The sequence below is a fragment of the Prunus persica genome, chromosome G4, assembly GCF_000346465.2.
Source record: "Prunus persica cultivar Lovell chromosome G4, Prunus_persica_NCBIv2, whole genome shotgun sequence".
Lineage (NCBI taxonomy): Eukaryota > Viridiplantae > Streptophyta > Magnoliopsida > Rosales > Rosaceae > Prunus > Prunus persica.
The window spans coordinates 6,896,749-6,924,665 of NC_034012.1; the positions used below are offsets into that span (position 1 = coordinate 6,896,749).

Consider the following 27,917-nt stretch of genomic DNA (forward strand, 5'->3'; position numbering starts at 1 on the left):
TGCATTTCTTTCCAACTGTGCAGTAAAGCTCTTGATCCATTTTGTATGACCAAAAAAACAAAAAAAAAAAGCTCTTGATCCATTTTCTTTTCCTCTTTCCATTTCGTTTCTGTTTCTTTTATATATAAAATGCCGAAAGGAGAATTACTGCCTAGAATATGGGCTTTTGAACATCTGCAAGAGAAAACTGAACTAGCAAAATATTGTACAGGAAGGAAGGAATAATCATGGTTTTACACACAAGTGTGAATGCAAGCTTATATCTGCACACAAAATGTACCATTTAATTTAACCGACCAATTAATTTTACCACTGAAATCTTTTCCCACCATGAATATTTCCTGGATGTGATGACAGCTCAAGCAGTTATTGAAGCCAGTATACATATCATGGTCTGTAAGATATGGTGCTTCTGTCATTGGTAGCAGTTGGAGTTGTCAATTTTCAAACAGAGTGCTGATAAACTTGTCCTCTTGGACTCTTTGGCACCTCGCATGCACTGAGGGGATGACATGTGTGTCATAGTACATGTAGTGTTTTGTGAAATCATCAGAAAATGAGATTCATACTCGAACTACCTTAAGACTTACAGAGCCCCATTGATTGTAAGTGGACCCTTTTGCTAGCCTCTCATGACTTTTCACAAAGTCACAGACTCACAGACTCACAGGGTCTCAGAGCATAAGAAACCTTGCTTCCAAGTGAGAACTTCAACCTGCAGAAGCACTTTTTATCTTAGAGCTTCCTGTTCTTGGCCTATATCACCATCTAAAGCAGCCGCAAGTGCATGCATTTGGGTTTTTTTTACAGTAATCTATCAAATCAATCAGATTAAACTTCTTAATCACATTTAGCTAGTGGTTAAGTTTAATTGGGTACCCCAAAAAAAAAGCATGTCACATGGGAAAAAGAACACCTACCAACATGGGGATGCTATAAGCCCCTATCCTTAATATAACAGATATCAAAGCATCTAACTTTTCTTGTTCCTCTGAGTATAAATTCTAAGTTTGTATTTGGAATTTGGTTTGATGTGGACCATTCTCTTGTCTAATGTCTATCCACCACATGAATTTTCCTGGTAATTGATGATGATTGATTTGATGAAACTCTTAAACTAAATTTTCCTAATTAATCTCTTCAAAAAGGAATATTGTTATGTTCTAACTGCATATATATATATATTGCCTACCAAAACCAGCTAAAATATTACATCAATGAGACATCCCATGTGACATAGAACCGACATCTGAGCAATAATGAGTTTTCAATTTTCAGACAAAAACAGAGCAAAATCATGCAACTGACAATTTCCATTATACAAAGCCGCGCTTGTGTTCTTCCACTTCTACTTCATCTTTGTATCTTTCTTTATTTTTAAGTCATTTCGTAGAGCCTTCACTTTTGAATCATTCAGTTTGGATTGTACGTTTCTATTATTCATATCTTTGTAAATTCAAATTTTCATCAACCAATAATTTCTTCAGGTATGTTAACAGGGAGACGGGGGTTCTCTCTCCAATCCGAAACTCGCCTAACCCCTTAGAACATAGCCCGATTTTCTTGTCATTGGTTCTTTTCCTCATCAATACATTACTATTGTTTCTCCTTAAAAAAAAAAAAAAAAAAAAAACAAAAATGATCTAGCTGTGAAAACATATTGGTAACAAACTGAAGTAAAAGTCTATTTGGCCAGATGGGTTTAATCTTGATTAATTAATAATTTCTTTATGTCAAACTTGGCAACTCCTGAAGCCAGCCTCTCTAATAAAACAGACAAATGATTTGAAGCAAAAATAGAATTGGGAATTTAGTTGAAAAATAAGAGGGAATTCTAATAGTGCAATTATGAAGCTCATGTGTGCATAATATATTAAGCTTAAGGATGCCATAGTCTTTGCTTTTTATTGTATCCACCGTCACCAGTATGAAGCTTCAAGGACATCACATTAGGCATATAAGCATTTGCAGAGATGGAGAATATGAAGCACTTTCTGACAAAGTCACTTCTACAGAAATCATTCACGGCATTGGCATTGTCACTGGCAGAGATTACTTTTGTTGAAATTCCAGGAAAAAAAAACTCATTCACAGACAAACCCTGCAGAAGATAATATATATATATATATATAATTATATATGTATTATTGTACGGACCAAATGGGAAGGAATATTTGGTTTTGCATTGAAGGCTACGGCAGGGAACTTGTGGACATAAGCCCATGGGAACAAAAAGCATAGATATTACCTTGTTTTTTTTTTTTTGTGCATCATGATCATCAACGATTCATGATCCAAGGAAAAAAAAAAATTTGAAGTACAATTCTATCATTCTGTACTTTGTACGTAAAACATTATATTGGATGCATTTTTGTTTTTATTTTCAATCAACATTATTGCATATAGATTATGAAGTAATAATACAAAGGACACATATGTCTCACTCCAAAAGTTTATTCGACTTTTTTTAAATAAAAAAAACATATTATTAAGATTAACCATCAACTCAATTGCCATATAAAAACACCATATGTTGTGTTTCTGACCATGATTTAGGTTTGGTTTTTTTTTTTTTTTTTTTTCCTTGGCCTGAAGCCAAGACGTAGGATGGGAAGTAAATAGAACACAGCAAATTGGGCTCATTGGAAAGTGGTAGGTTGGAAATTCTGCAGGCAAAGCCCAGCCTTCACACAGTGTGATTTATTTATTTTTAGGACATTTTCTATTGAGAGATGTAATTATATACTAAATTCACACACACAATATAAATGTTAAGACTCGAATCTATGATCTTATCTAAATAAGCATATACTCTAAACCACTACACTAGTGATCCTTTACCACAGTGTGTGATTTGAATCTCAAGTCTTTTTCAAGATGTAAATGGGCTGACTGACCTTAATTGGGTCAGGCGTGGAAGCTGAGAGGATTGCTTTCTTCCAAGTCACGTCACTATTATGTTAGAAAAGCCTTATCAAGATGGTCTGGAAGATACAAGAATGATCTTTTAAGGTTACAAAAAAAAAAAGGAGAAGAAGTTAATGACCAGAGTATTTGTAAAGAATGAAAAATCCCCAACTGAGGGGTCAAACTTTAAAGATTAAGTCCATTATCGAACCTAAACTTATCATAATCGTAATGCATTATCCTACCCTCACTCGCCACTAACCCAAGGGTTTGTGCATCTCTTATGATATCCTTTTTGTGTACGTAGGTCATTGTGGTGGATGGATTATTGCAACTTGTAAGATATAAGTTTCTTCGAATACAATTTCCAGGTTCTCCTGGAGTGTTCTCCAACATTGACTTTCAACCCTTTATCTCAAAACGCGTATGGGGAAATGGACCCAACAAAGCCCATCGATATCAACAATCATTATCTAGGAGAAGCAAAAACACTATACAATTCCAAATCCAGAAACTTCAAGAAAATCACTTTCCCCTCTTCCTTCCAACTATAAATACTCATACGATCATGTCAAAACACTCACTAAACCATCACTTGCAATAACAACACAACTAAAACAAAACCCAGAATTAAAATCCCTCTTCCAACACACACATACCAGAATTAAGAATGTCTCTCTTGCAGTCTCTCTTGGACCAACCCAACTTCTTGTCTCCTCTCAGAGTTTTTAACTCAGACATAGGCTACAACAACACCTACATGGACTGGAAGGAGACTTCACATGCCCACATCTTTAAAATTGATCTTCCAGGCCTTACAAAAGAGGATGTGAAGCTTGAGGTGCATGAAAATAGAGTGCTTCATGTCAGTGCAGAGAGAAAGGCAGAGCCTGAAGCAGAGGACCCCAAGAATGAAACGTGGCACTGCAGGGAAAGGACGAGTGGCAGCTTCTCTAGAAACTTTCGGCTGCCTGAAAATGCCAAGGTTGATGAGATTAAGGCTTCCATGCGTGATGGGGTTTTAGTAATTACAGTGCCTAGGGAGGATGACTTGAAGAAAAAACACAAGCATCACAAGAAGGTTGAGATCTCTGGAGATGAAGAAAAACATGGCTCCAAAGGGCTCGGACGCTTTGTGTGCTGCAAAGCTTAGAGAATATAATTACACTATGAGACCCTTTTCAATCAATGTTTATGAATTCAAATCTTTCTTGTGATTTTTGTTTGGGGTATGTAATTTTGCTTTGTGATTGATTTTTGGTGTGAATTTGTGCTGTTTGTATTGTATGTATGAATGATACTTTTAAAAGTCTATTAGTTTTTTAAGTTCAAGTTCAAAGTAATGTAAATGGAGTGTAATTTGCAACATTGTGATTTTAAGTCCAATTCTCATTTCAGTCTCTTGACTAGTTTAAGTTTAATCATCCTTTTTTATGTCCACCTTACTTAAGTAAGTCTAGCCAAGACATAGAAATAATATATGGCTAGCTTATGCCTTTTTATATTACAACTCTTAGTGCTTTTATAAAAAAAATTATCAGCATTTCAACAAATAAATGAATTTAAGACTGGCTCTCTATGCTTCTTACAAGAAATAGGTGAAGACTCGGTGTTTCTGTTGTTGAAGCTTCTCATACACTAGTGTAGTGATTTGGGAGCAATTGCTATTCCATGAATGGTCCTGGTTCGGGTCCTAGCATTCGTACAGTGTGTATGAGTTTAGTATATCATCATAGTTCGGGTTCTAGCATTTGTACAGTGTGTATGAGTTTAGTATATCATCGCCTCTCTCAATATTATTTTCACGTGTGAAAATAAGGAATGATCTGCTATAATGTTTCACAGGATATCCCATTGAGCCTGTCCAAACAAATCAAAGGGAACGTGTTTTGGACTGATTTAAACTGCTTGATTACTTCAACACGTTTGAGCAATTAAAGGATAGTATACTTACTTAATCTACTGATTATTTAGTGGATGAGAAACTTTAAATATTAGATGATCTGTACTCTGTCAAGTTCAAGTAAATGTAAACAATGTTCAAGTCTTGAACAGCTAATATATGTTAATTTAATTCATTAATTTGGTCCACGTGTAAATTTTCCACTAGCTAGGACCTTCCCCAATTGGGGTTGACTCAAATTCCACCATGAATTAAATACAGTATAAATCTAGAATGAGACTTAATTTTCAAAGCTACGTGTTTGCATGTTACCCTTTGTTCTATAAGGCTCAATAGTGCTTCTCACGTATTTTTCAGAACCCAACAACACATTAACTCAGTTTCTAGAGCTATATATAAAAACAAGTCTAGCTGAAGATGAAAATTAAGCATACAACATAACACCAACTACCAAGACCAAGCTGAAATTAAACATGAAGTTGTGCATTTCTGCATTGTCTGTTGTTCTTGTTCTGTTGTTTGTATCTGCAGCACCGCAATTAGCAGCTAAAAATGTAAACAAGCCCCGGGCCACAGTTGTGCGTGCGGCGGATCTTCTGTCTTTCGACCACTATCTTAAAACATGCCCCCAAGCTGAGGGCATCATTCAGCAAAAAACGGGAGACTGGATCCAGAAGGATTTCACTTTGGCTGCTAGCATCATTCGCTTGCACTTCCACGACTGCGCTGTGAGAGTAAGCTCGCATTTGCATTAAACTTTTTCATTTTTTTCTTCTTTCACATTGGAAAAGAACCAGCCTTTAACATATCCTAATCCGAACACATTACTAATTAGTATTTTTTAATGTCACTTACCATGTTCTAAACCCCGTGACGAAAATTTAGCAGTTAATAGAACAAAGGCTTAGAGCGTATAAAGAAAGAAATCTTTACATGTATTATATGTGATTAAAAAAACTCTACATTGCAGGGCTGTGATGCATCAATTTTGCTTAACCATCAAGGGAGCGAGAGGAGAGCTTTTGCCAGCAGGACACTCAGAGGTTTTCAAGTAATAGATGACATCAAGGCAGAGCTTGAGAGGCAATGCCCTAAAATTGTCTCCTGTGCCGACATTCTCACTTCTGCAGCTAGAGATGCCACCATTATAGCTGGAGGTCCATTTTGGCAAGTCCCGTTCGGGCGTAAAGATGGACGGATTTCAATTTCCAGGGAAGCTGACTCTGTTCCTCAGGGCCATGAAAATGTAACTGCACTGATTGAGTTTTTCCAAGTACGTGGCTTGAACATGCTTGATTTGGTCACCCTTTCAGGAGCGCACACCATTGGTAGAAGTTCTTGCTCTTCCTTCAAGAACAGGCTCTCAAACTTCAATGGAACCAGAAAGCCTGATCCTTCACTTAATTCCATGTATTTGAACAACTTCTTGAAGAAGAAATGCCAAAAAGACTTGGACTTGATTTATCTTGATGCCATAACTCCGAAGACATTCGACACGCAGTTCTACTCGAATCTTCACAAGAAGTTGGGGTTGCTATCAACAGATCAGTTGCTCAAGTCAGATGTAAGAACTGGTCCATTTGTTGCTGCATTGGCATCTCAGCCCTCCCTTTTTGAGAGCCAGTTTGCAGTGTCCATGGTGAAGCTTGGAAATGTCCAAGTTCTTACAAGACCAAATGAAGGTGAAATCCGAGTGAACTGCAATTTTGTCAATGCTTGATCAAGCCCATAATATGTTTTTCTTTTTTCCCTTTTACCAGTTTGAAAAGCTAATTGCATTTTAATAAGTTGAAGCTTGGATTTATGTGTCTGATCACAAAACACTCCTCAAACAGTATGTAGGTTCGATCCTGCTTAGGGAAATTTCTTGTATTATGATAAGGTCTCTACCCATATATTGTATTGCCATATTGAAAAAGATATAAAAGTAATGATCATGAATGTTATATCTGCTAGTGCACATAATTTACAGTTGTACATTGGTGTGACTATCATACCGCCACGTAAAATAATAACACCACGAGATGAAACAACGGTCGCACCCAGGTATTTTCGCATGTGTTCCAGGTGATGGACTTTGAGCTGATAAGCATACAGAAAAATGACAAAGTTGAAACAAAAAAGGAAATCAGAAAAATTGAACATCAACAACACCGAGCCCGTTCGATCAAATATCCAACTGGCCATAGTTATAATAGTCTTGTAAAAGTTGGAAACTTTACCCTTTTTGTGACCGCTAGTGGAGTCAATTCCTGCCTGATACTTTTTCCATTTTGTTTCCCTCCATCTTGGACTCACCTTCTCATGAAAAAATTCATCTTTGACAGAAAAGTAAATTTCTTTTTTGCAAAGAGATTTTTATAAAATACGAAGGTAATGTTGGATGATGATAATACAATAATTTTGATAGTATAACGTGGGAAAATTGAGAAAAGGGTTTAAATTTTTTCAACTTATTTCATTTTTCATTTGTGCCATTATGAAAAGATAGTGTGCTAATCTGGCAATAGATACTATCCAGCAAAGAAAGTAAAGCCAAGACGTGTCTCCAAATCAGTACCAACATCCGGCCAAAAAACCAAAAACCAATTAGAACAAATTCGAGTATATCCATACTATAATTGGATCTTGGAAATAACCCTAATTCTTAGGCAACTATTATCATGACCCCACACCCAGTCAGGCAATTATTAATTATTATGACCCCACAACATAGATTTTAGCCACAAAAACAATATATTTTTATTTTTCTCAAAACCCAGAAGGAAAAAAAAAACAGAGATCAAGAAAGAAAAACAGAGACCAGAGACACACAAAAACAGAGTGAGAGTGATCAGAATTTAGAGAAATGGCGAAGAAGGCAGTGCTGATAGGATGCAACTACCAGGGAACCAAGGCAGAGCTGAAGGGCTGCATTAACGACGTGAAGAGGATGCACAGCTGCCTTGTGGACATATATGGCTTCCGTGAAGATGACATCCAAGTTTTGATCGACTCAGATTCCTCCTACACTCAGCCCACCGGGAGAAACATCCGCCGGGCCATCACCAACCTCATCCGATCTGCCGATTCCGGAGATGTCCTCTTTGTCCACTACAGCGGCCATGGCACCCGCCTTCCTGCTGAGACTGGCGATGACGATGACACTGGCTATGATGAGTGCATCGTCCCCACTGACATGAACCTCATCACTGGTCTGTTTCTGATTGCTCTCTCTCTTGTTCTTTCGCTTTTTGTGGCCTGTTTGGGTTTTCAAGTTTTGGGTTTTGTTGGAAAATTCAGTCTGATAATTGTTTTGATGATTGATGATTATGTGGGTTGTCTCTGATGATTGTTTTGATGTGTTTGTTTCTTGTATCTGATGAACAAAATGGATGGATCATGGATAGAGTTAGAGCATTTCAGGAAAATTGACATCTTGTTTTGTTGATCCAAAGATTTTGGATCAACTGAATTTCTGTTTGGAAATCTGGATATTAATTTTAACTACTTGGGTTGTTGGTCTGCATTTGAATGATTCAAAGTGCTGATTCTGAGCTTGAATGATCTGCTTATGTTTTCAGGTTTGATATTGTGTTAAGGTCCAAAATTAGGTCATCTCTATCTAATTATCTTTCTAATACAAACTCAAAATAAACCTTAAGCTCAAAACACTGTAATCTAAATCTCAAAAGCAATATCAACATCGAAATAAGAGAAGAGTTAATTTATAAAGGTTCTAATGCTACTTTGAACATAATGTGATTGTTCTGTTTGTTCTTCGGTTGATATGACAAGTTCACAACCGTTGTGGAATGTATTTGCAACAGATGATGACTTCAGGGAGTTTGTAGACCAGCTGCCAGCAGGTTGCCGGCTGACAATGGTATCAGATTCTTGCCACAGCGGCGGCCTTATTGATGAAGCTAAAGAGCAGATAGGGGAGAGCACCAAAGGGGAAGAGCGCAAGTCTAGCTCTGGTTTTGGTGGATTCAAGAACTTCCTCAAGGACAGGGCAGAAGATGCACTTGAGTCTCGTGGAATCCACATCCCGTCTGCATTGCGCCCCGATCGGCACCATGAAGAGGAGTCTGATGACAGAGAAATTGAAACTGGATATGGGCACAGGGGCTATGTCAAAAGCAGGTCTCTGCCACTCTCAACTCTTATAGAGATACTCAAGCAGAAAACAGGGAAGGATGACATTGATGTTGGGAAGCTGAGGCCAACACTCTTCGATGTTTTCGGAGAAGATGCCAGTCCTAAGGTGAAAAAGTTCATGAAGGTCATCATGAACAAACTCCAAAACAATGAGGGCAGCAGCGGTGGGTTATTGGGGAAGATTGGAAGCTTGGCTCAAGGGTTTCTTGAACAAAAGCTTCAAGATAACGATGAGTATGCAAAGCCTGCTTTAGAGACACAAGTGGGTAGCAAGCAAGAGGTTTACGCCGGAGCAAACCACCGCGCCATTCCTGATGGCGGGATTCTCATCAGTGGTTGCCAGACGGACCAAACTTCTGCAGATGCCAGTCCTTCCGGAAATCCGACGGAAGCTTATGGGGCTCTTAGCAATGCCATTCAGATCATACTCTCTGAAAGAGATGGTGAAGTTACAAACCACCAGCTTGTTCTCAAGGCAAGGGAGACTCTGAAGAGGCAGGGTTACACTCAGCGACCTGGCCTCTATTGCCATGACCACCATGTCGATGCTCCTTTTGTGTGCTGATCTGAAGATTATATATATATATATATATATATATATATATGGTGATAAATAATTATGAGTGAGGTACTTTCTGCTGATTTTATTTTCATGTTCTTCGCATAAAGGATTTTTTTTTTTTTTCCCCAGAGGATTTTCTATTTCATCGATTATCTGAATGTCTTTGAACATAAAGGATCTTGTATTTCATCTAGTAAATGAATAATATTGAACAAAAATGAAGATTTTCTATTTCATCTACCATTTGAATAACAACTGTATGACATTGATACAAATTAGTTCCAGCAGAACTATAACCAAGACAGCCTAGTAGACTAACCTCCATTGCCTTCAACAACAATGTCGATGATATACAAATAGGGGAAAAAATGGAGCCAATGGAGGGTGAGAAAAACAAAAAATCAAAATCAATGACTGCTTCCATTAGTGTGCAGAAAAATCTGTTTTCTATTTCTTAGGTATTTGGCTTCTGCCTTCTGGAACTATTCCCGTGCCTCCGAGATTAACACGTCATATAGAGCAACTCACCAAAAATTTACAACCAGACTACTGCGTCATCTCAATCATCAATTTCTTGAACCCATGCAAAATCTGTAACATAATAAAAGCAGCCTCTGTCAAGGTAAACTTCTAAAACCAAACAAATGAGTTAATATCAGGCTGCATTAAACATGTGAATGGATTCCATTCATTAAGCCTCTTTAGCCATTTAGGAGTTTCACTTGAGTAAAAACAAGGTCAAGTTTAGCTAGACACACCAAGAAATTAGTCAAGTAAATGCACGTTGTTGAAAGAGTTTGGGTTGGAGTGTTTTTGAAAATTTTCTTACTGGTCAAACATCAGAGCATAAGAAATAAAAAATAAAAAATAATTAAAAGAAATTAAAAGAAATTAACAATGGAGATGGGGAGAGACCTTGAAGTACGGATTCAACTGCTGCATTTGGGACAAAGAGACCAACAATTCTGCGGTTATCTGTCGTGGTTTCTATACGCACAACACGTAGCCGCTTGTGGCTTTGCCGGGCCTGTTAAAATTGTCACAAGAGTTTAAAAAATATATTGAAAATTGAGAGGTATGGATGAGATTGCTCACTAATGAACTATAAAGAAAATAGCCTACAACAATCAAAAGATGTATCCAAATGAACTTGTGTAATAATGGGATAACCAACAGGCAAACCAACAAAACCTTAGTGGGAATAGCTTGGGAACCAATAAATCAAAGCAACACTTGCATTCTTCTTTTTGTATATTTAACCATATATATGATGCTTCAACATAATGGATATGCGTTTATTTTCTGGCAAAAGGAAGCATGTTTATTATTGGATTATTGAATTATATGTTTCGATTTGATTTATGTATTTCATCATATGTTTTTTACCAAATGAAACCTGTTCTGTGGGCATGTATTCGTGCACGAAAGCACACATGTTTTCCTGAAGAGTTGAAACTGTTCTACTCTGAAATGGTTGATGCTGTTTTTATCCTTCACTATCATGGAAATGTCTATTGACCATTTTCTTTTTCCTAATATTTTGTCATCCAAGACCCATGGACTTCTGTGAAGGTATGATGACTTGAACTGAAGCACTGAGGGAGAGAGCAAACATGCTTACCATCTCTTTGTTAATTAGTATCAGATAGTACCCAGAAAATGAAAGAAGTAAACATACCATGGAAACATTATACAAAACAGCTGAAGATAACCATTATAATAAATAAATAAATAAAAGGTTATCTGTACTTTTCCAACATATGAATTATCCAGGAACAATTAGGTGGAACACTGACACTTAATAACACAGCATTGTCATGATTGTCCACAATGGAGAAACAGGCAGCAAATGAAAAAAGTTACCTGCTTAGAAAGAGCCTTTTCAATAGTGCCCCAAACAGGAAGAATGAGGCCACCTAATACATTTACTTCCTGCAGTCTTCTGCCAACAGTACAGAAGTTGCCAAGCTTACAATTGCGCCCATGCATGCACTGCAAGTAAAGGTGAAGTCACAAGATAACTACAATCAGCAAAAGAGATATGTATGCACAACTAAGGAATTTTCAACTAATCCGCTTAGAATATGAACTGTTATGCACGGGTAGCAGTTTGAGTTCTTTTCTGGTAAAAGAAACAAAATCCAAAACTTCAAGAAAGATAGAGCCAGACTCGCACATAATGCAACCAGCAAAAAATTGCAATGACCATGAAAGTAAACATATTGCACCCGAAGGTTTGAATAAAACTGGTCCAACAATAGTTGCTTTTTCTTTCATTCTTGATCATCATAGAAGAATAGTAGATTTTAATATACAAAAGATATAGATTTTCACCATTATAATATATATAACAACCAAGTCATACAAGAGCAATATAGCAACTATTTGTACCAAATATTCAACAGCCATATCAAATTAAATTCATCAAGCATCTACACCTGTTTGGACGAAACTTCATATTCATCTTCCCAACCACTGCGAGCCTTCTCTAATGTTGATGTTTTTCTGTATTTGTTTTTTAGCTCTGACAGAGGCATTTCTCTGGATAAGGGAAAAAAGTAGGTAAAAGTGAAACATAGATACTTTAAATACAAAAAATGAATGGAGCGTGGAAATTATAAATTTGGTACCTTACTGACTCTCCAACAGCAGGACGGACTATCTTATACGATCCAGAAGTAGAACTGAAACACATTTAGGGTAAACCAATGAAAACAGAGAGTCATGCCGCAGGATTCCCTAATTAAAGGAAAAGAACCACGAACATCTAAATGTCTCTTTTTATAATTAGTTGGCCACCATGGATATAGCTAAATTTCTCGGAACAGAGGTAAACCAATAAATTTTATCATGGCCCACAACATTCAGATTTCAACATCTTGAAGTTTTTAAGTTTATTGATCTCAAGTGAACAAATGATATTCCTCCGATTCACTTCTCCAAACTGACATTTTAATAACATCAACAAATTTGGGACCAATAATATCCAATCCAAAAAATCTGAGGATGGTTAGTTCTGTCAATTGCAGTTTGGCATAGTTTGCTCTTATCCAGTTCTATCAATTTATGAAATCGAAATTTCTTTGACACGATTCACGAAACAAGAAAATATACTTAATATAGACAATTAGGGAATAAAAGTATCAACTATAAGTTCCTCTCAAAGTTTACCACTGCCTAAAGTCTAGGAGTTTGAGTCTTAGCAAAGATGTGCAATTTATGTTTCACCACTTACGGTTGCAATTTGACTTGCAACCAGTATATACTAAGTCATGTCTCTTTCCCAGAATTCCAAAACAAATAGATGTAACGTGAACTAGCAAGCATGAAGACAAACTCAATAAGAAAAAAAAGAAAAAAAACTGGAATATAAATGCACTTGAGTAATATTTACCTAGAGCAATCATTGGTAGAACAATCCATGTTTCAAAATAAAAAATACATACAACTAGAAATGAAGTACCTCTCAAAGGCTAATATGATATGACGTCTCCCCAGCCACTCCCTCCTAGATTCATAGAACCCATCATTGGCAGAACCAAGCCCATCCTTTTGTTTCTCTTCAAGCATGGCACTCGCAGACTACCAAAGATGAACATAATTTAGTATGGTGAATTGACAAAGTCATAATCACCAATCAACTACGCTGGTGGAAAACAATGTACCTCCCACATGATCCCACGATCCAGGGTAAAAGTAAAAAGAACTGTTGAAGCTCCAGACATTTGATCAACATAAACAGTCTGCAACAAATTGGAAGTCAATATCGAGATATATATATATATATATATATATATATAAAGCAAACAAGTGAAATTAAGCAAAGCTTGACCTTCGGAGTTCCTTGTAGCTCTATAACATTAGCTTTCATATCAACAATCCCAGAGTCAAGATTCCCTTCAATGCGTGCATTATGGATAATAAGATCCAAAATGCTAACAAAACACTCGAACAATCTGTGTTTTTTGATGATGTCAGCATATTAAGCCCAACTCTAACTACAATAAGGAAATTGTTTTTTAATTGACAGATCACGGACCTATTCTGTATATCAGGTGGCAATCCTAAAATTCGATTGAGGAAACGTCCAACATCATGCATATCTGATTCAACTATACGGCCAGAGAGCTTCCCATAATCTTTCCCAGTAGCTACTTTACATATGGCAAGTACAAGTTACCATCAAGAGAAATATAAAATATAGTTAAAAGCAGATTCACTGTGACACTATTACACAAAATAATATTCTTAAATCAATCAACTGTACTAGCATAGTATACAATTTGCAGTATCTATGAGGAAATAAAAGTTAGCGTTTAATATTTTATCCAACATAGTACTGTATAGCTGAAAAAAAGCTCACCATCCCTAACTATTCCTACAAAAACGAGAGAAGCTTTTGCCTTCACAATAAAATCTTGAATTGTCTCTGGTTTTTCAGATGAACATCCTGGCGGTACAACAGGCAGAGAATCCTGAAAACTGATTTCTAGTTATTTTACAATACAATTTAATTTTTACTTATATTAATATAATATGTAGGCAACTATATTATTTTCCAGAAGTTGTTCATAAAAACCTGCTCCATAATTCCTCTATACATCAGCATCAAAGCTTTCTTTCCATAAGCACTATCATAATTATAGGCACTCAACGATGGGCCTGCCCTGCAATTCATCAAACCAAATGATGAGATAGGCAAATGACTCACAGGATGAGGAATAAAATTACAGCACGTATTCTTATACCACAATGGTAACCAATGAATATACATCAACCAAATTCAACTAACCTGCGGTCACCCTGTGTTAGTGCTCCAAGAGATTCTAATCTCTTTGCAACAATGGATGCAAACCGACGTTCTCCACCAAGGTTAGTAAAGAGAAGCCTGCAAGGGAAAGGAGGGATTAAACTACTTTACCAACTCGGAAAAACACTAACCATACATGATTCTCATATCTGTCACAGCTTACACTAATCGCATTGCACAGAAAATGACAAATGAATCATTACAAAAGTTTTCTTCTGTGAACAAATGAATTTTATTGCTTCTCAAGAGACAGAAACTCACATAGTTGCAAAGCCACCGGTTGGCATGGTTTAACCATAATTCAACCAAACTACTCATACATCAGCATGATACCATTGCATATGTTGAGCATTCAGTAATTAAGGATATCTGGTTGCACTAAAACACCAATGATTCTGGACCTTATCCTGTCAACTAGGCACTCTGATACGCTACAGTGTACTGACTCAGTGGACAAGCCCTTACTTCTAACAGTAGAGAAAGCTGGGTGCTTCTAACAGTACCGACTCAAGAGAAAACAAGCCCCGACTGATTTAGCTAACTTAAGATGGGTGAGCCAAATAAAAGAAACCAATTATACATAAGTGTCTATCCACCTGTATTCAGGAGCAGACGCTTGATTTGACCGATGAGTTCTTCCAAACTGTTGAATTGCTCGATCAGCACTCCAAGGAAGTTCCAGAGTTAGATGTACCCTTCTTCTCTGTTGTTAAATGTATAATACATGAGAGAGAGATAAATATCCAGTTTCACCGCACTGTAAGCCAGCAACTGATCAGAAGATACAGTTCTAGACAAATAGGCATACCTGATTAGCAGCTCTTCTATCTGCCTGCAAAGACACACCAGCAGATCCAGCTTCAGAAATGATAGCAACCAACTTCTTGCCATCCATGAAAAGCTGCTTCTCATGCATGTTGACCATCTCCATGGAAATCTCCTTCCTAAACCAAAACATAGTTTAGCCAATTTTAAAAAATTTAAAAATAAGTATGAGAGACAAAAAAATACCATAACTCACGTGTTCCGTGCCTGGTAGGTAACACCTTTCCCACCAGATGCCCTCACAAGCATACCTCGCCTTCCTGTCATTTCTGCTACTTTATCAGGGCCTCCAAGCTGCAGCCCACCCAAAAAAAGAAACTCTGTTGAGGCACTAAACAGAAAATGTTGAGGCCAACTGTTTGAGGGTTGTAGAATATGAATATCAGGTTGGAATCCGCAGTGTAGCAATGTAGTCAAAGTGACTGTAGATTAAATGGCTTGTACACAGCAGGATCACTGTTAGTGCTTCCTTTGTATATGGAGCAAGACTTATTGTCAATACAAGTAGAGACTTAAATGGAAATCAAAGAAAGTGCTACCTTTCTATCAATCTCACTGATCTCCATTGGCTTTCAATCTCAGGCACAATGGCCTCTCTTACCTAGCATCTTTCTTTCTTCGTAGGACTCTTACCTACCCATCTTAAGTCTTTAAATTTATATTTACTTGAACATACATTGTCATAACCATGCAGGATCGATACTTTTAAGTAGAGGCTGGTATAAATCGGTTTGAACAAAACCAAAGGGTAAAACAATTCGGGGGTTTTTTAAGGAGCAATGTTTAAAAAGTGATTTACAAGAATCAATTAGAGTAGGAATCATACAGGCACTTAAGATTAAAAGGGATAATTTTACGCATTTGATGATGATGCTTATGAAGAGTGAGCTTATTCAAGGAGTTTGGGTGGATATTGTTTCACTAGCAGTGAAGGTGTAGACCAGTAGCCTAACTATTTCCTACCTTGGACCTTTGTGGGCTTCTCAAAAGGCAGAGTCGGTGCCAGATTCAATGTTCAAGCCTTAATTAAAAATGACTCGGAGCTCAGAAGAGGATATACCTATCAAAAGTTGCGAAACAGACTTTAATTCGGAGTTAGAATGTGCGGCTGAAGAACTATGTTTTCAGTCTTCTTTTTTAGTAGTTTAATTCTAGGAATCTGTGGTAAGAGTTAGATTTATAGTGTTGATAGATTTACTACACCAGTAAATGTACCACAGGCATACGGGGTTTTCTTAACTCTGTTATTTATTGACACTCTGCTTAAGACTAAAGAGAGATGCATGGACCACTAAGTAAATGTATACCAGAGACTTACTTCACAGATTTATTATCAGAGATGCCTGCTCTAGCATACAGAGATTTATGACCAAAAAATTTTGTTTCAATTTCAGTTTAGTACCCTGACTTTCATCCACAAGGCATGTTGGTACCCGAATTAGTACCTAACAGCAGAACCTCATTATAGTGTGGATACTAAGTCTTAAAATTGAAAAGACGGATACTATCATACCATCAGGTGAAAGTTCAGGGTACTAAACTGAAATTGACCCTTTTTTTTAACAAGTATGCCCAAACACATGCATGAAAAATGATTAATTTAATATAATTGTACAAATAAGAATAGATTTATTCCATTTAGATCTAACTCTTAACGATTTGAGCATCTAACAATTCATGAAAAGAAATAGAAACAGACTACAGCATGGAACACACCTAGAGCCTCCAATAACTAACAGATCATAGGCATGGCTCTTTCTAGTTAGAATTTGGAAGGAAAAAGAGGACAAACACGGAGGTATCTACAAAGTTGGGTAAAATTAAATTATGAACACGTGATTCAATGTCTTCAAAATGACATGAGAAATAGAGAGAGAGAACATCGCCACTACCTGATCAATGATATCATCCAAAGGATTGTTCGGAAGATTCAAAGAACGAACTAACTCCAATATTTTTAACTTACGATCCAAAGCTGCTTCATACCTACAAGGTTATGAAACTTATATTGATGCTGAAAATTACAATAAAACAATGAATACCAACATGAAAATAAGTTATTAAACATGAAACTCTTGTGGGCAAAAACAAAATGAAACTAACCTCTTTGTAAGTTCAGCAATATACTCTTGTTTCTTTTTCAAAAAGTCTTCCGTTCTTTCCTTGCATGAATGACATGACCAATCTCCAGATACAACATCTGTCACAGGTGGGATAAGACATGCAGCATGCACCAGTTGGCCACAACAGGAACACTGAAGCAATTTCTTTCTTTCCTGCAGCAAGTATCTAATGGTTAAGAAACATACTGCAAGCGCTAAAACAATCTTAACATGTCAAATGGAATTACCTCCTCAGAACTGCAAATTTCACAAATTTGAAACTCGTCATCAGATTCAGTAGATTCATGAGCAGAATCAGCTGCATTGATCAAACAAAAATTTGAAATAAGAAGCAAAGGTAGTATAGCAGTTGTACTGCTTTTCACCCAAACATAGAATAAAACATGTCGTGATTGCTGTAAAATGCCCCCAAATGGAGAAGATTGAAAATTTAAAAAATATATATGAACAGTTGCATTGAATATATCAGTAGGTGCATTCTGCAAACAGACTAAAACGTGATGCACCAATAAAAAAAATAGAGATTTGTGTCGATATTACAATGAGGATCCAAACAAGACATGTTTGCAAGGTAAATTTCTTGTGAAGAACAAGAAGATACCAGAGACATAATATAAGGGTCCAAAAAGACGTGTTACATCTATTATCAGCCAGTTTCTAAAAACTCACTTTCAGATTCTTCATCACTTTCATCATCACTTGCAGGTTTCCATTTTGCGACTTTCCTCACTCTCCCTTTCATTGAAACACCAGGAGTTGCTGAGTGCCTCTTGCGCTGCAGCTCCTTTACACTTTCTTCTCCTATTATAACTCAAGAAAGTAAATTCGTAGTGACATTAAAATAAACTATGCAAACAATAGTACAAAATCACATATATACCTTCAAGAGGTTCAGGCTTTTCAGGCAAAGGATAATTTTCCTCAACAAATTTAAGTAACAGTTCTCGAGGTCCAGAAATAAAATCATCAAGTTCAAGACCCTGCTTAAGCAAGGACACACAAAATAAATGAAGATTGTACACATCAAAAACCAAATACATCAGGAAAAACCAATGTGCTCACGTATTTGGTCACGGCTTCCTCTGTTCGTGCCTCTCCAGTACTCTGAAGGCCAATAACCACACACTTGCCATCCATCAATGCTTGCTTAGCTAGTCTTACTGCAGCCGGCACCTTAGCTGACATACACATATGCCTAAAGAAACGCTGCAATATATGCACAAAACCAAGAACAACAAAAAGCCAATAAATTTGTAATTTAAAAAATCTAAAGACATAAATGTGAAAATTTTAGAAAACAATTGAAAAAAAAAAAAATGTAAACCGACAACATCCAAGAACAGTGAATATTAGATACCTGATGGCTAGCCCAATATAATCGCCAGACTTGACTAGAATTGGGCCTTTCATTGGTGATAAATGCAGCTGCTGATAGTATATCCAATCGCAGCTCTGTCCAAAACCCTGCTGCTTTTTCGTACATGTCCTAAGAAGACAACAAAGTAACATAAATAAATAAAATTTTAAAAGAATCTTTACAAATTTCAAAATATCAAATAACCAGGGAGAAAACTATGCCCCATTCGAAGTTAGTAAGTATGCAGACCCTCACCAAAGGAGAAAGAAATAAAACAAAAGTAAATTTATGGGGAAAGGCACTTTACTTAACAACTAGAAAGTCTCAGGTCTCTCAAATATGCCTTAAGGTGTTTCTGATGAAATTGTTGAATTATCCGGGTCTAATGAAAGATATATATTTTCTTCCATATCTAGTCTTCTTCACTCTTTCTATCTCAAAATATCTCTTTATAGATTTATCTTTCTCTCTCTCTCCTATTCTTCAAACTTCAAGGAACCTAGCACATCCAGTTGCCCTCTATTGCAGATCAATATTCAAAATTAATTAAAACAAACAGGCAAGCATTTGGTGCATGCTATCATTACAAATTTTGTCTTTATGAATTATTCTGAACCTGGTAAAACAATCATTTATCTTTTCTTTTTTTCCCTTTTTGCAGATCAATATTCAAAATTATGAAACACAAGCAGTCAAGTCAACAACCCTTTTCACTTTCTCATATATTATATTTAAAAAAACTTTCACTTTAATTATCGGACTATTTTCATGACAAAGGCAGTTAGTATATGAGAATATACCTCACAATGAAGAAACTTGATAAGAATCATAAGCAAATTTCCCTAACCAAAGAAATACTGAATTGTTCTTTTACGCCTTAAAGCAATCTTCCATGCGTATAGATTCAATGCTAGAGTAACACTGTACATAGCCAGACAATGTACCCCACATGAACTTTGTAATTATCTTTGAACAATTACCCATGAGTTGGGACAAAAGCGGGCCAACCATGCATGTCATAGGAATTTCTAAACTCAGAATAAGCAATAATAAGCATCTCACAGGTGTTAATCAAGGGCCCGTTTAGTAACCTTTTTTCTTTCTTTCTTTTTTCCTATTTTGGATTTAAGATGCAGAAAGTTAGTAGGCAAGTCTGTGTGACATGTTAGCAAGTGAACTGAAACAGGATAGATTTCATATAAACATGTTAGCACATGAGTACGCCATACCATCATTTCAGGTTCTAGCGGTGCTTCAACAACTTCAAACTCTGCCCCTTTGTAGCTAAGAGTCCGACATACATACATCCCCCTGAAATATTAAATAATACAATTTAAAACATATTTTTATTTCATAATACTGATGGCACTCTAATAAGGGCCTAAGTTGAGGACTTGCACATCAGTTATCAGATCATACATGGACAGATGAGATGCACAGTAGGTGAAGTGAGTACATTTTATCCGCCTATATTTGATTTAAGAGCTTACATGAAAGCCCTCAAATTGAGTCCCCAAACTTAGATCCTTATTACATTGCCTTTGCTCTTAATGTATCTTTTACACGTAACTATCCTTCTCCGTGTTACCTTGCTTTCATGTCCATGGCAACAAGTTCGAGTGCTCCAACACCTCCTTTCTCAAGAGCACCTACAGACACTATGCTGTTAGAAAATACACTTTCTAGTATCTGGAAACCAGGTACTCAAATATAGAAAGTGACACAATATGTATAGGTTGGTGGGGTAGAGAAAGAGAGAGGGGAGGAGGAGAAGGGAGAGGGCATACACCTAAGCAGTCACATGTATGTGCGTGTGGATACATACATAAAGAAGCGCACACATACAGAAGAACATATGATACATAAGACACACCAAAATTTCTTGTTTCATATTCCCAAAATAGTAACCATAGAAAATAATGATGATGTGCCGACCAAGCAATCTAATCCTCCAGCAAATTATAGACGTAGAATAATATAAGAACATAAATGTTGGACTACATGAATTTGTTTCAGTTGCTCCCACTGGCTGAATGGAAACACATCCTACCAAAAGGGTACCATTCTAAGCCAAATTCACCCATGATTAGATGGTATCTAAAGATACTCCATGTTAATTGATACCTCACAAATGAAATTGCATACGGTCTAACCTCTAAATAACAAAACCATTTTAGGATAGTAGCAAAGTGAGGAAGAAAAAAAGGAAAGGAAATTTGGAACAATAATCATGTTGCCAAAAGAAGAAGAAAAAATTGAGTATACCAGAGACAGAAAAGCCAGGTGTTTCTCAGCAAGACATAGAGGTAGAGAGGGAGGTTTCAGCTAAACATGACAGCACCACAACTGTTTTACTGATTTAAGCATCAAAATTAATTTAGGATAAAGGAAACTAAACTAGATCCAGCAGATATCGTAGTGCAACTGATTTTTTCCTATTTTTATGTGATTTCATATTATAAAACAATATATATAAAATAAAAATTGGATGGAGAAGTGAGTAATAGAGTTTATAAACAAGAAAAAGAAAAATAAATATATAGGTACTTCAAACAAAAACCCCACCTAGAAATTCACGGAAATCAGAAAAGGATGTTCCAGGACCCCAAAGACCAAGCCGTACCATGTAACCCATATTCCGTGGTTCGGACGCCCCAGTTGCTGAGCAATAAATAACACGAGCTTCAGGAAGCCGAGCCTGTGATGATACAATATTAATATTACAAGTTAATAGACTCACTATATCCTATTCTGCGCCCTTTTACCACTACATATCATTTTTTAATTATTCAGAGGAGCCATCAGTATCGCAGTCATGCATATATGCATGATGTGTTTGTAAATGTGATGACCGTGTGTCAAGTATACAGTTTGAGTACTTGGTAATTTCCTTTGGGGTTGTTTTGATACACTTGAATATTTATTAAAAGGGAAAATAATCAACAAGGAAGACTTTCACTGTTGCCACAGAAAGGTGTGTAACATGACGGATTTCCTTCCATTGACTAAAGCGATTGAGGGAGAAAACTCCCAACCAATAAAAAACTGGCCATGAGAGATTTAAATAGGTTAAAACAGAGGACGAGTTTCAGGGTAACAAAGAACTTTCCCTCAAATGCTTGATTTTCAACGATAAATGATTTGTCTATAAGAATCTTTTTCTGCAAATTTTATTTAGTTATCCAGTTATGAGTTAATTAATTGCAGTGCAAATGTCAAACATAGAGAACGTAGATTAGAGAAGAATGACATGGCAACATAGAGAATGTAGATTAGAGAAGAATGACATGGCGACTATTATCAGCACTCCTCAGATCAAATTTCAAATACAACATATCAATACACTTTGCCCAAATTTGAGGGCACATAAATAATTTTTCAAAAAATAAGGGAATAGTAGAAAAAAAAAAATGAAAGCATGATTCGATTGAGTCTCAACTTGACCTCAAGTTTCATTTAGCTTAATAATTTAATCATAAACCTCCATGTTTCTTAATTTCTATTACCCATATCCTTTCTTAATTCAAGTTTAACTGACTTAAAGTATCTCATGGAAAACCTTACTGATGTTATTGTCATTAGTATTTATTTTTAGCTGGATAACATGAATGCAACATACCCTACTAGGTTTATCTGAAATAAGAGTTTTATCAGACTTAATAAAGTAAAATGAAAAATCAGGACTCTGCAAACTCAAATATCTTAAATGTTTCTATAAAATACCCAATAATAAAACTATTAATCTAATTCTTGTACAATGACTAAAAATTAGAAATATATATGCAGTATACGCATCTTCAAACCTGAATGTCAAGAACTGCTTCCCCAGTACGTGTTGGCTGACTTCCAGATTCGGGCACCAGATTTTTGGCTTTGTGGCACTACAAGGAAGCCATTGACCCTTAGCAATAAAAAGCAAAGCATATTGACACCATGGAATTTTTTATTCCATCAATTAAAGCACGAAGCTAAAAGTCATAATAAAAATATTTACAACGAAAATATACTACCTCATCAAATATGATAAGGCCATCATATCCTGATCCGCACCACTGCTGTAGCTGCTGCATACGTGAACGACCTTTCTCGGAGGATGCAATGAGGCTGCTGTATGTAAGGAAAATAACTCCTTCCTTAACGCCAACAGACTTTGAATCAAGTTTAGAATATGGCAGCTTGTTCAAGGCATGAACTGCAAGCGAGATTATATATATTGTAATACTGTTCTGAAACAGAGAGCCTCTTGTGCATGAAAGAATAGCTTAATTCCAATTGAAGAATATTTTATATTCAGAAACTTAGCAACCAGTAGCTAAACCTAAGCAGAGTGCCTGTGCCATACTCTATCTGCAAATTTTATGTTTTCTGTCTTCTCGTCCTTCTCTATTTTTGGCATGTGGCATTGTCTCATGATAGTATGATACCACAACCCCTTAACAGACAATGTGATATACCAATAAGTTCAACCAAGCCCAAGCCAAACCAGAGTTTGAACAAAAAGTTGTAAACCTTAATCCTTCACATTTTGAATAGCAATTGCATATTCTTTGCTAGAATAATGAGAACTTCATGACTTAAAGCATAGTTTCAGTAGCGCAGTCTATAGACATGCTATCGCCACTTACTTTCCAGTTTCCACCCACAATTATAGGCCTAATTCATCTGTATCAATTTTTCCTGGCACTTCTATACTTGACTTCTTTCCATTATTAAATCATCCTCACACATTTTCAAATGTCATTAAGCTTTCAAGCATCAAGTTATGACACCCCAGAAAAGAACCATCAACCACAAAAACATACTGTGCAATAACTTCATGTGAGCATTTGCCTGGATTGGAATGCAGCCATCCGCTAGCTTTCCAGTCAAAGTTTGTTTTAAGTTTTGTTCTTTGCTAGAAGTTCTTCGTTTTGCTTGGTCTAACTGCTATTTCGCTGTTTAGACTTCTTTTGTGGCCATATTGGCCACCTTGTGTTTTTTTATTGTCATGGTGCAGTAAAATTCTATTTCCTTTTCAAAAAAATAAATTTATATATGCAATTATGCATGAGTGAGTTTTCACAATTTGTTTAGATATACAAATTGTACTTCAACATACACAGGAAGAATTAGACAAAGCATGTTTACAAAAAAGCACAAACACACATACAAGAAAAAAATGATACGGCATGCATAAATTAAGCAACACAAAAAATTAACCGAGGAAGCAACTAGTCTAATGCGACAAGTTCTGTTCAATAGGAGTGTCAAATGTCTTCGCATAATGGGAGATCTATGTACTTGTTTTACTGTTTCTTCCTGTTATTGGTGGATTACTTGTCCACCTTCTTGTATGGTTTTTATGAATTAAAACTTCTCTTTAAAAAAATAATAATAAATAATAGGAGCGTCAAATGTCCTCAAACTCTAACATGATTTTTTTAAAGCAATAAAAGAAAGGCTAAAGTACAATTCATAACTATTTAAATCATTTGCATCACATATATCTTCTCTAACCTTCTAATTGCTTCCTCCAATGTCCAGAAATTGTGATGCTTTAATGAGTAATTTGTATCGTTAAAAAAGTAATTGAAAATGAAATTTATTCGCATACATCATATAAAGTCTCTTATTGCAACTTTATCTATATTCAAAAAAATTGATGCCTTATTTACCTTCAATAGAAGTTGCACCTACATCATCTAAGTCTCTTCTTGCGTCAAACTTCAAATCTGAACCAACAGAAACCCACCTGTATAAGATCAATGCAGAGAGGAGAAAAGCATTAAATAAAGATTATTTGAAAAGCATAATTCCAGCCAGCCTAGCATAATATTTAGTAATGTAATTCCAACCAACATAATAAAACTCACTTACCAATTTTTTCTTACTATATTAAAAGTAGATAAAAATACTGAAACTCCCACGATTGACTTTCTTTGACATGTTTTAAGTGTGACAACTTATTTTTGTGTGGCAGAAAAAAGTTACTGTCACCTAGTAACTTCACCCCTAACACAGAAAATTGGTTTATTTTGGAGTGCATATGATTTTTTTCTCAGACTTTGTGTCTGTTTACTTCTTCTGTTAGTGTCTTAACTTTCCACACGAAACATGTATTAAAAAGACGTTTGTATAAGTGATTTTCAAACGTTACTAACAATCTGTATTTGAGTAGCAGTAACAGTTACAATTATAAGTAAGTAACAATTTCAATAGGTACTAGCTTAGAATAGAATCGGAGAGACTATTTTGCTCCATGTCATCTTTATTTGTCTGCATGGGCTCCATATAGTCCTTTTACGCAAATGAAGTCAAACACAGACTGCAAGCCAAAACTTACACTGCTTTCCTCATCCCATGGTGCCAATTCTCCCATATTAACCCTGCTATGGTTCGACCTTTCCCCACACCAGCTCCGTCCCCAACAAAGAATCCTGCCCTCTCTCCACTTGGAAGATGCTGGAGGTGTCTCTGTCAACAAAATGAAAACTATTTTACAATGGAGCAGACAATTGAAAATTGAAAAGAAGAGTGGCAATAAGAGCAACCTGACAAGCATAGACCAATGTCTCAATCTGTAAACATGATAAAGCCTTAGAATTTTCCAGATCATCCTTGATTTTTAGATCATAAGTGGGCTCGGGTGGCTGCACAGCAGACAAGGACGATGTTTCCACAACGGGATCTGGATGAGGAGGTCCAATGGATAATTTTGGAGGGCGCTGCACAAAAGCAACATAAAGTGTATCTGAGATGCCAGTTCCAGAGGCTTAAATAACAACTGAAGACACTAAAATTGTAAAAGCAAATGAAAACTGCAATATAGAACTTGTAATCATGAAATCCTAACAGTTATGAAAAAAAAAAAAAAAATCACATAGTACTTGTTAATGGAAAACGGAAAGACTCACATAGTCTGTAAATGTTTCTCCTGCCGTGCCACCTTCATCTTCTTCTCGCTCCACTTCAATGGCTACCTGACATATTCAAAGGCAGCAGGGAGAATATAAGCCCACATGTAAGAACCTGGCCAACAGGACTTCAAAATATAAACAAATCTATATGAATGCCAATTTTTTAACTGTATCAAATGTTGGATTTTGTATTTTTCAACACTTCCACTCACATGTGGCCAAACTAGGCCTGACACGTCGATGAGTTGCATGCTTTAATATGGTAGTACCATAGCTTAGAATATCTAACCTGGTATTTTTGTATTCTAAACACAAACAATTGTTGACTGGATAGATTTCAAAACTAGAAATAACCAACATGGGATTAACATAAAATATATATATAAGAAGCAAGAACCTATATTAAAAACAAGCATAAAGTATGATGGACTAGAAGTCCGTCAGGAACATATTCGTTTTAAATTATTGACAGAAATTGACACAAGTTGACGTGAAATAACTAGGTAAACAACAAATACCCCACTGACAATTAAGTAGGTCTGCCATGTCATGTCACCTATAATCAGTGTGTCATGTTCATGTTGAGCTAAAATAACACAACAGTGTATCACACTCATATCTTCTTTTTCTTGTCGTGTCAATTAAACTCTAAAACCATCACCATAAACAGGAATTACCACCCCTAGCAACAACAAGTGTATGTATTTTCTTTACAGACTTAATATACATGTTCCTTATTGATGGGAAGAATTCATTAAACTGACGCAAAGGAGTGCAGCACCATAATATTACACCTGGCTTTATAGTAGATCATATTAGAAGCTCACTAAATAACTTATAATGCGTCCAAAAAGATGCATATTCAGCATTTTGTGATTACAGTTAAGCTTTGGTGAATTCTGAAAAAAATCGCTGGAGATTTTTAAATAGAATTAAAAGAATTTTAGTTGAGTGCCAAGGCTTTGCAAGTTCAAATGCTGCACTAGGGTTCGGACCTGAAATCATTATTCTTTTAATTTAAGTAATCTGGTAGAAGTTTCTCAACCATTCCCCACCATAAGTTTCCCTTTTGATTTCCCTTTTTATTTTTATTAGACTGCAGTTAAATTAATTTAAACTCCAAGGACAAACAAATATGTTGGAAAAACAGAGACTTTGGGCACATAAGTGGAAAATTATCCCTTGTTAATGGTTGCCCAGTCAAGAAAACCGTTCCCCAATAACAAACATATAGGAAAAACAAAGACTTTGAGCACATAAGTGGACACTTATCCCTTGTTAGTGGTCGCCCAGTCAAGAAAACCGTTCCCCAATAACAAACATATAGGGAAACCAGTGACTTTGAGCACATAAGTGGACACTTATCCCTTGTTAGTGGTCGCCCAGTCAAGAACACCGTTCCCAAATAACAATCATATAGGAAAAACAGAGACTTTGAGCACATTAATACAAAAAAGAACACCGTTTCCAAATAATAATCCCTAGTTGACACCTCCAACATGTACTGGCTAGAATTCTATATTATCATGGTGGGAAGTAATGGAACTGCACAGAAAGGAATTTTTTTTTTGGCATTTTACTAGTTTTAGCTACCCAGGAAGCAAAGTATTACTAGTACTCATAGCATTAGCATTAACACATTTCAAACTTTCATTTCCACATTCCCACAATTTATCAGCAACCAAACAATTGTGTTCAACAATTACCTCATTGACCTCCTCGGGAGGAGGCGGCAGGGGCAGGCGGGGAGAGAAGAACTGTTGGAGCTTCGACACGTCGACGGCGAGGTCAACTTGACACTGAGGGCACCGGAATCTCGCGAGGCCATGAGGCACGTTGAGGATGGCCTTGCAGTTGGCGCAGGGGAGCTGGATCTTTGTGGGATCGACGCCATGGGCCGCCCCGTGGGGCGGCAGCGGAGGAGGAACTGTGCCCTTGTTGGGCCCATGTGGGGGCAGCGGGCCATGGGCCGGGGCCCGGGTCATCAGCTCCGGCGGCAGCATCTGCGGCAATTGGCACGTGTCGCACGAGAATTCGGTGGCCTCCACCGTCAGGATCTTACCGCAGCCGGCGCAGCGCACCTGCACTCCGCCTCCGGTCCCACCACCGCTCTTGGATGGCGGTGGGACTGACGGAGGTTGATGCTGCTGCATCGCACTGGATCAGTATCGCCCTCCTCGTTTTGCTCTCTCTAATCTCTTTCTCCCTGGCTCGCGCAAACGGCTTCAATTTGGTTGAATTGAGCTTTGGATTAAGAGAGAGAGGTTAAGGCGCGAAGAGAGAGGGTTTGGGAGTTTGGGGTTTTTTTTCCCACTTTCTCTCTCTGTGTGTTTTTGGTTTTTGCCTCGGTGGAGAGTAATTATGAGATCAAAGTGACGTTTGACATTTCGTTCT

The 27,917-nt window shown here is 36.7% G+C and overlaps 4 protein-coding genes across 6 annotated transcripts; 3 read left to right on the forward strand and 1 right to left on the reverse strand.

The window, feature by feature from the left end:
* LOC18778516 (18.1 kDa class I heat shock protein) lies at positions 3,469 to 4,316 on the forward strand. 2 transcript variants are annotated; one of them, XM_020561294.1, is made up of 2 exons: positions 3,469 to 4,071; positions 4,147 to 4,316. In XM_020561294.1, the coding sequence occupies exon 1, from the start codon at positions 3,578 to 3,580 to the stop codon at positions 4,058 to 4,060; it is 483 nt and encodes a 160-aa protein (XP_020416883.1). In that variant the 5' UTR covers positions 3,469 to 3,577; the 3' UTR covers positions 4,061 to 4,071; positions 4,147 to 4,316. The 2 variants fall into 2 exon arrangements, with proteins under 2 accessions (XP_020416883.1, XP_007213097.1); XM_007213035.2 differs by having other exon boundaries at positions 3,469 to 4,066; positions 4,142 to 4,316.
* On the forward strand, positions 5,284 to 6,759 carry LOC18779847 (peroxidase 7). The gene is made up of 2 exons (XM_020562832.1): positions 5,284 to 5,544; positions 5,781 to 6,759. The coding sequence occupies exons 1-2, from the start codon at positions 5,284 to 5,286 to the stop codon at positions 6,528 to 6,530; spliced, it is 1,011 nt and encodes a 336-aa protein (XP_020418421.1). The 3' UTR covers positions 6,531 to 6,759.
* On the forward strand, positions 7,555 to 9,752 carry LOC18780792 (metacaspase-4). The gene is made up of 2 exons (XM_007211889.2): positions 7,555 to 8,004; positions 8,620 to 9,752. Exons 1-2 carry the CDS (start codon positions 7,659 to 7,661, stop codon positions 9,513 to 9,515), a joined length of 1,242 nt encoding a protein of 413 aa, XP_007211951.1. The 5' UTR covers positions 7,555 to 7,658; the 3' UTR covers positions 9,516 to 9,752.
* LOC18778728 (protein FORGETTER 1) lies at positions 9,720 to 27,867 on the reverse strand. Of its 2 annotated transcripts, none has more exons than XM_007213233.2 (32): positions 27,230 to 27,867; positions 25,521 to 25,586; positions 25,158 to 25,331; positions 24,950 to 25,080; positions 24,282 to 24,358; positions 22,638 to 22,819; positions 22,431 to 22,508; positions 21,193 to 21,325; positions 20,216 to 20,276; positions 19,857 to 19,938; positions 18,628 to 18,756; positions 18,333 to 18,476; positions 18,151 to 18,250; positions 17,940 to 18,071; positions 17,498 to 17,568; positions 17,251 to 17,423; positions 17,040 to 17,133; positions 15,344 to 15,441; positions 15,131 to 15,266; positions 14,919 to 15,025; positions 14,305 to 14,400; positions 14,092 to 14,179; positions 13,876 to 13,987; positions 13,552 to 13,663; positions 13,345 to 13,468; positions 13,178 to 13,255; positions 12,976 to 13,094; positions 12,143 to 12,196; positions 11,951 to 12,053; positions 11,376 to 11,504; positions 10,428 to 10,539; positions 9,720 to 10,103 (listed from the first exon to the last, which is right to left on the reverse strand). In XM_007213233.2, the coding sequence occupies exons 1-32, from the start codon at positions 27,674 to 27,676 to the stop codon at positions 10,072 to 10,074; spliced, it is 3,774 nt and encodes a 1,257-aa protein (XP_007213295.1). In that variant the 5' UTR covers positions 27,677 to 27,867; the 3' UTR covers positions 9,720 to 10,071. The 2 variants fall into 2 exon arrangements, with proteins under 2 accessions (XP_007213295.1, XP_020418699.1); XM_020563110.1 differs by having other exon boundaries at positions 13,552 to 13,666.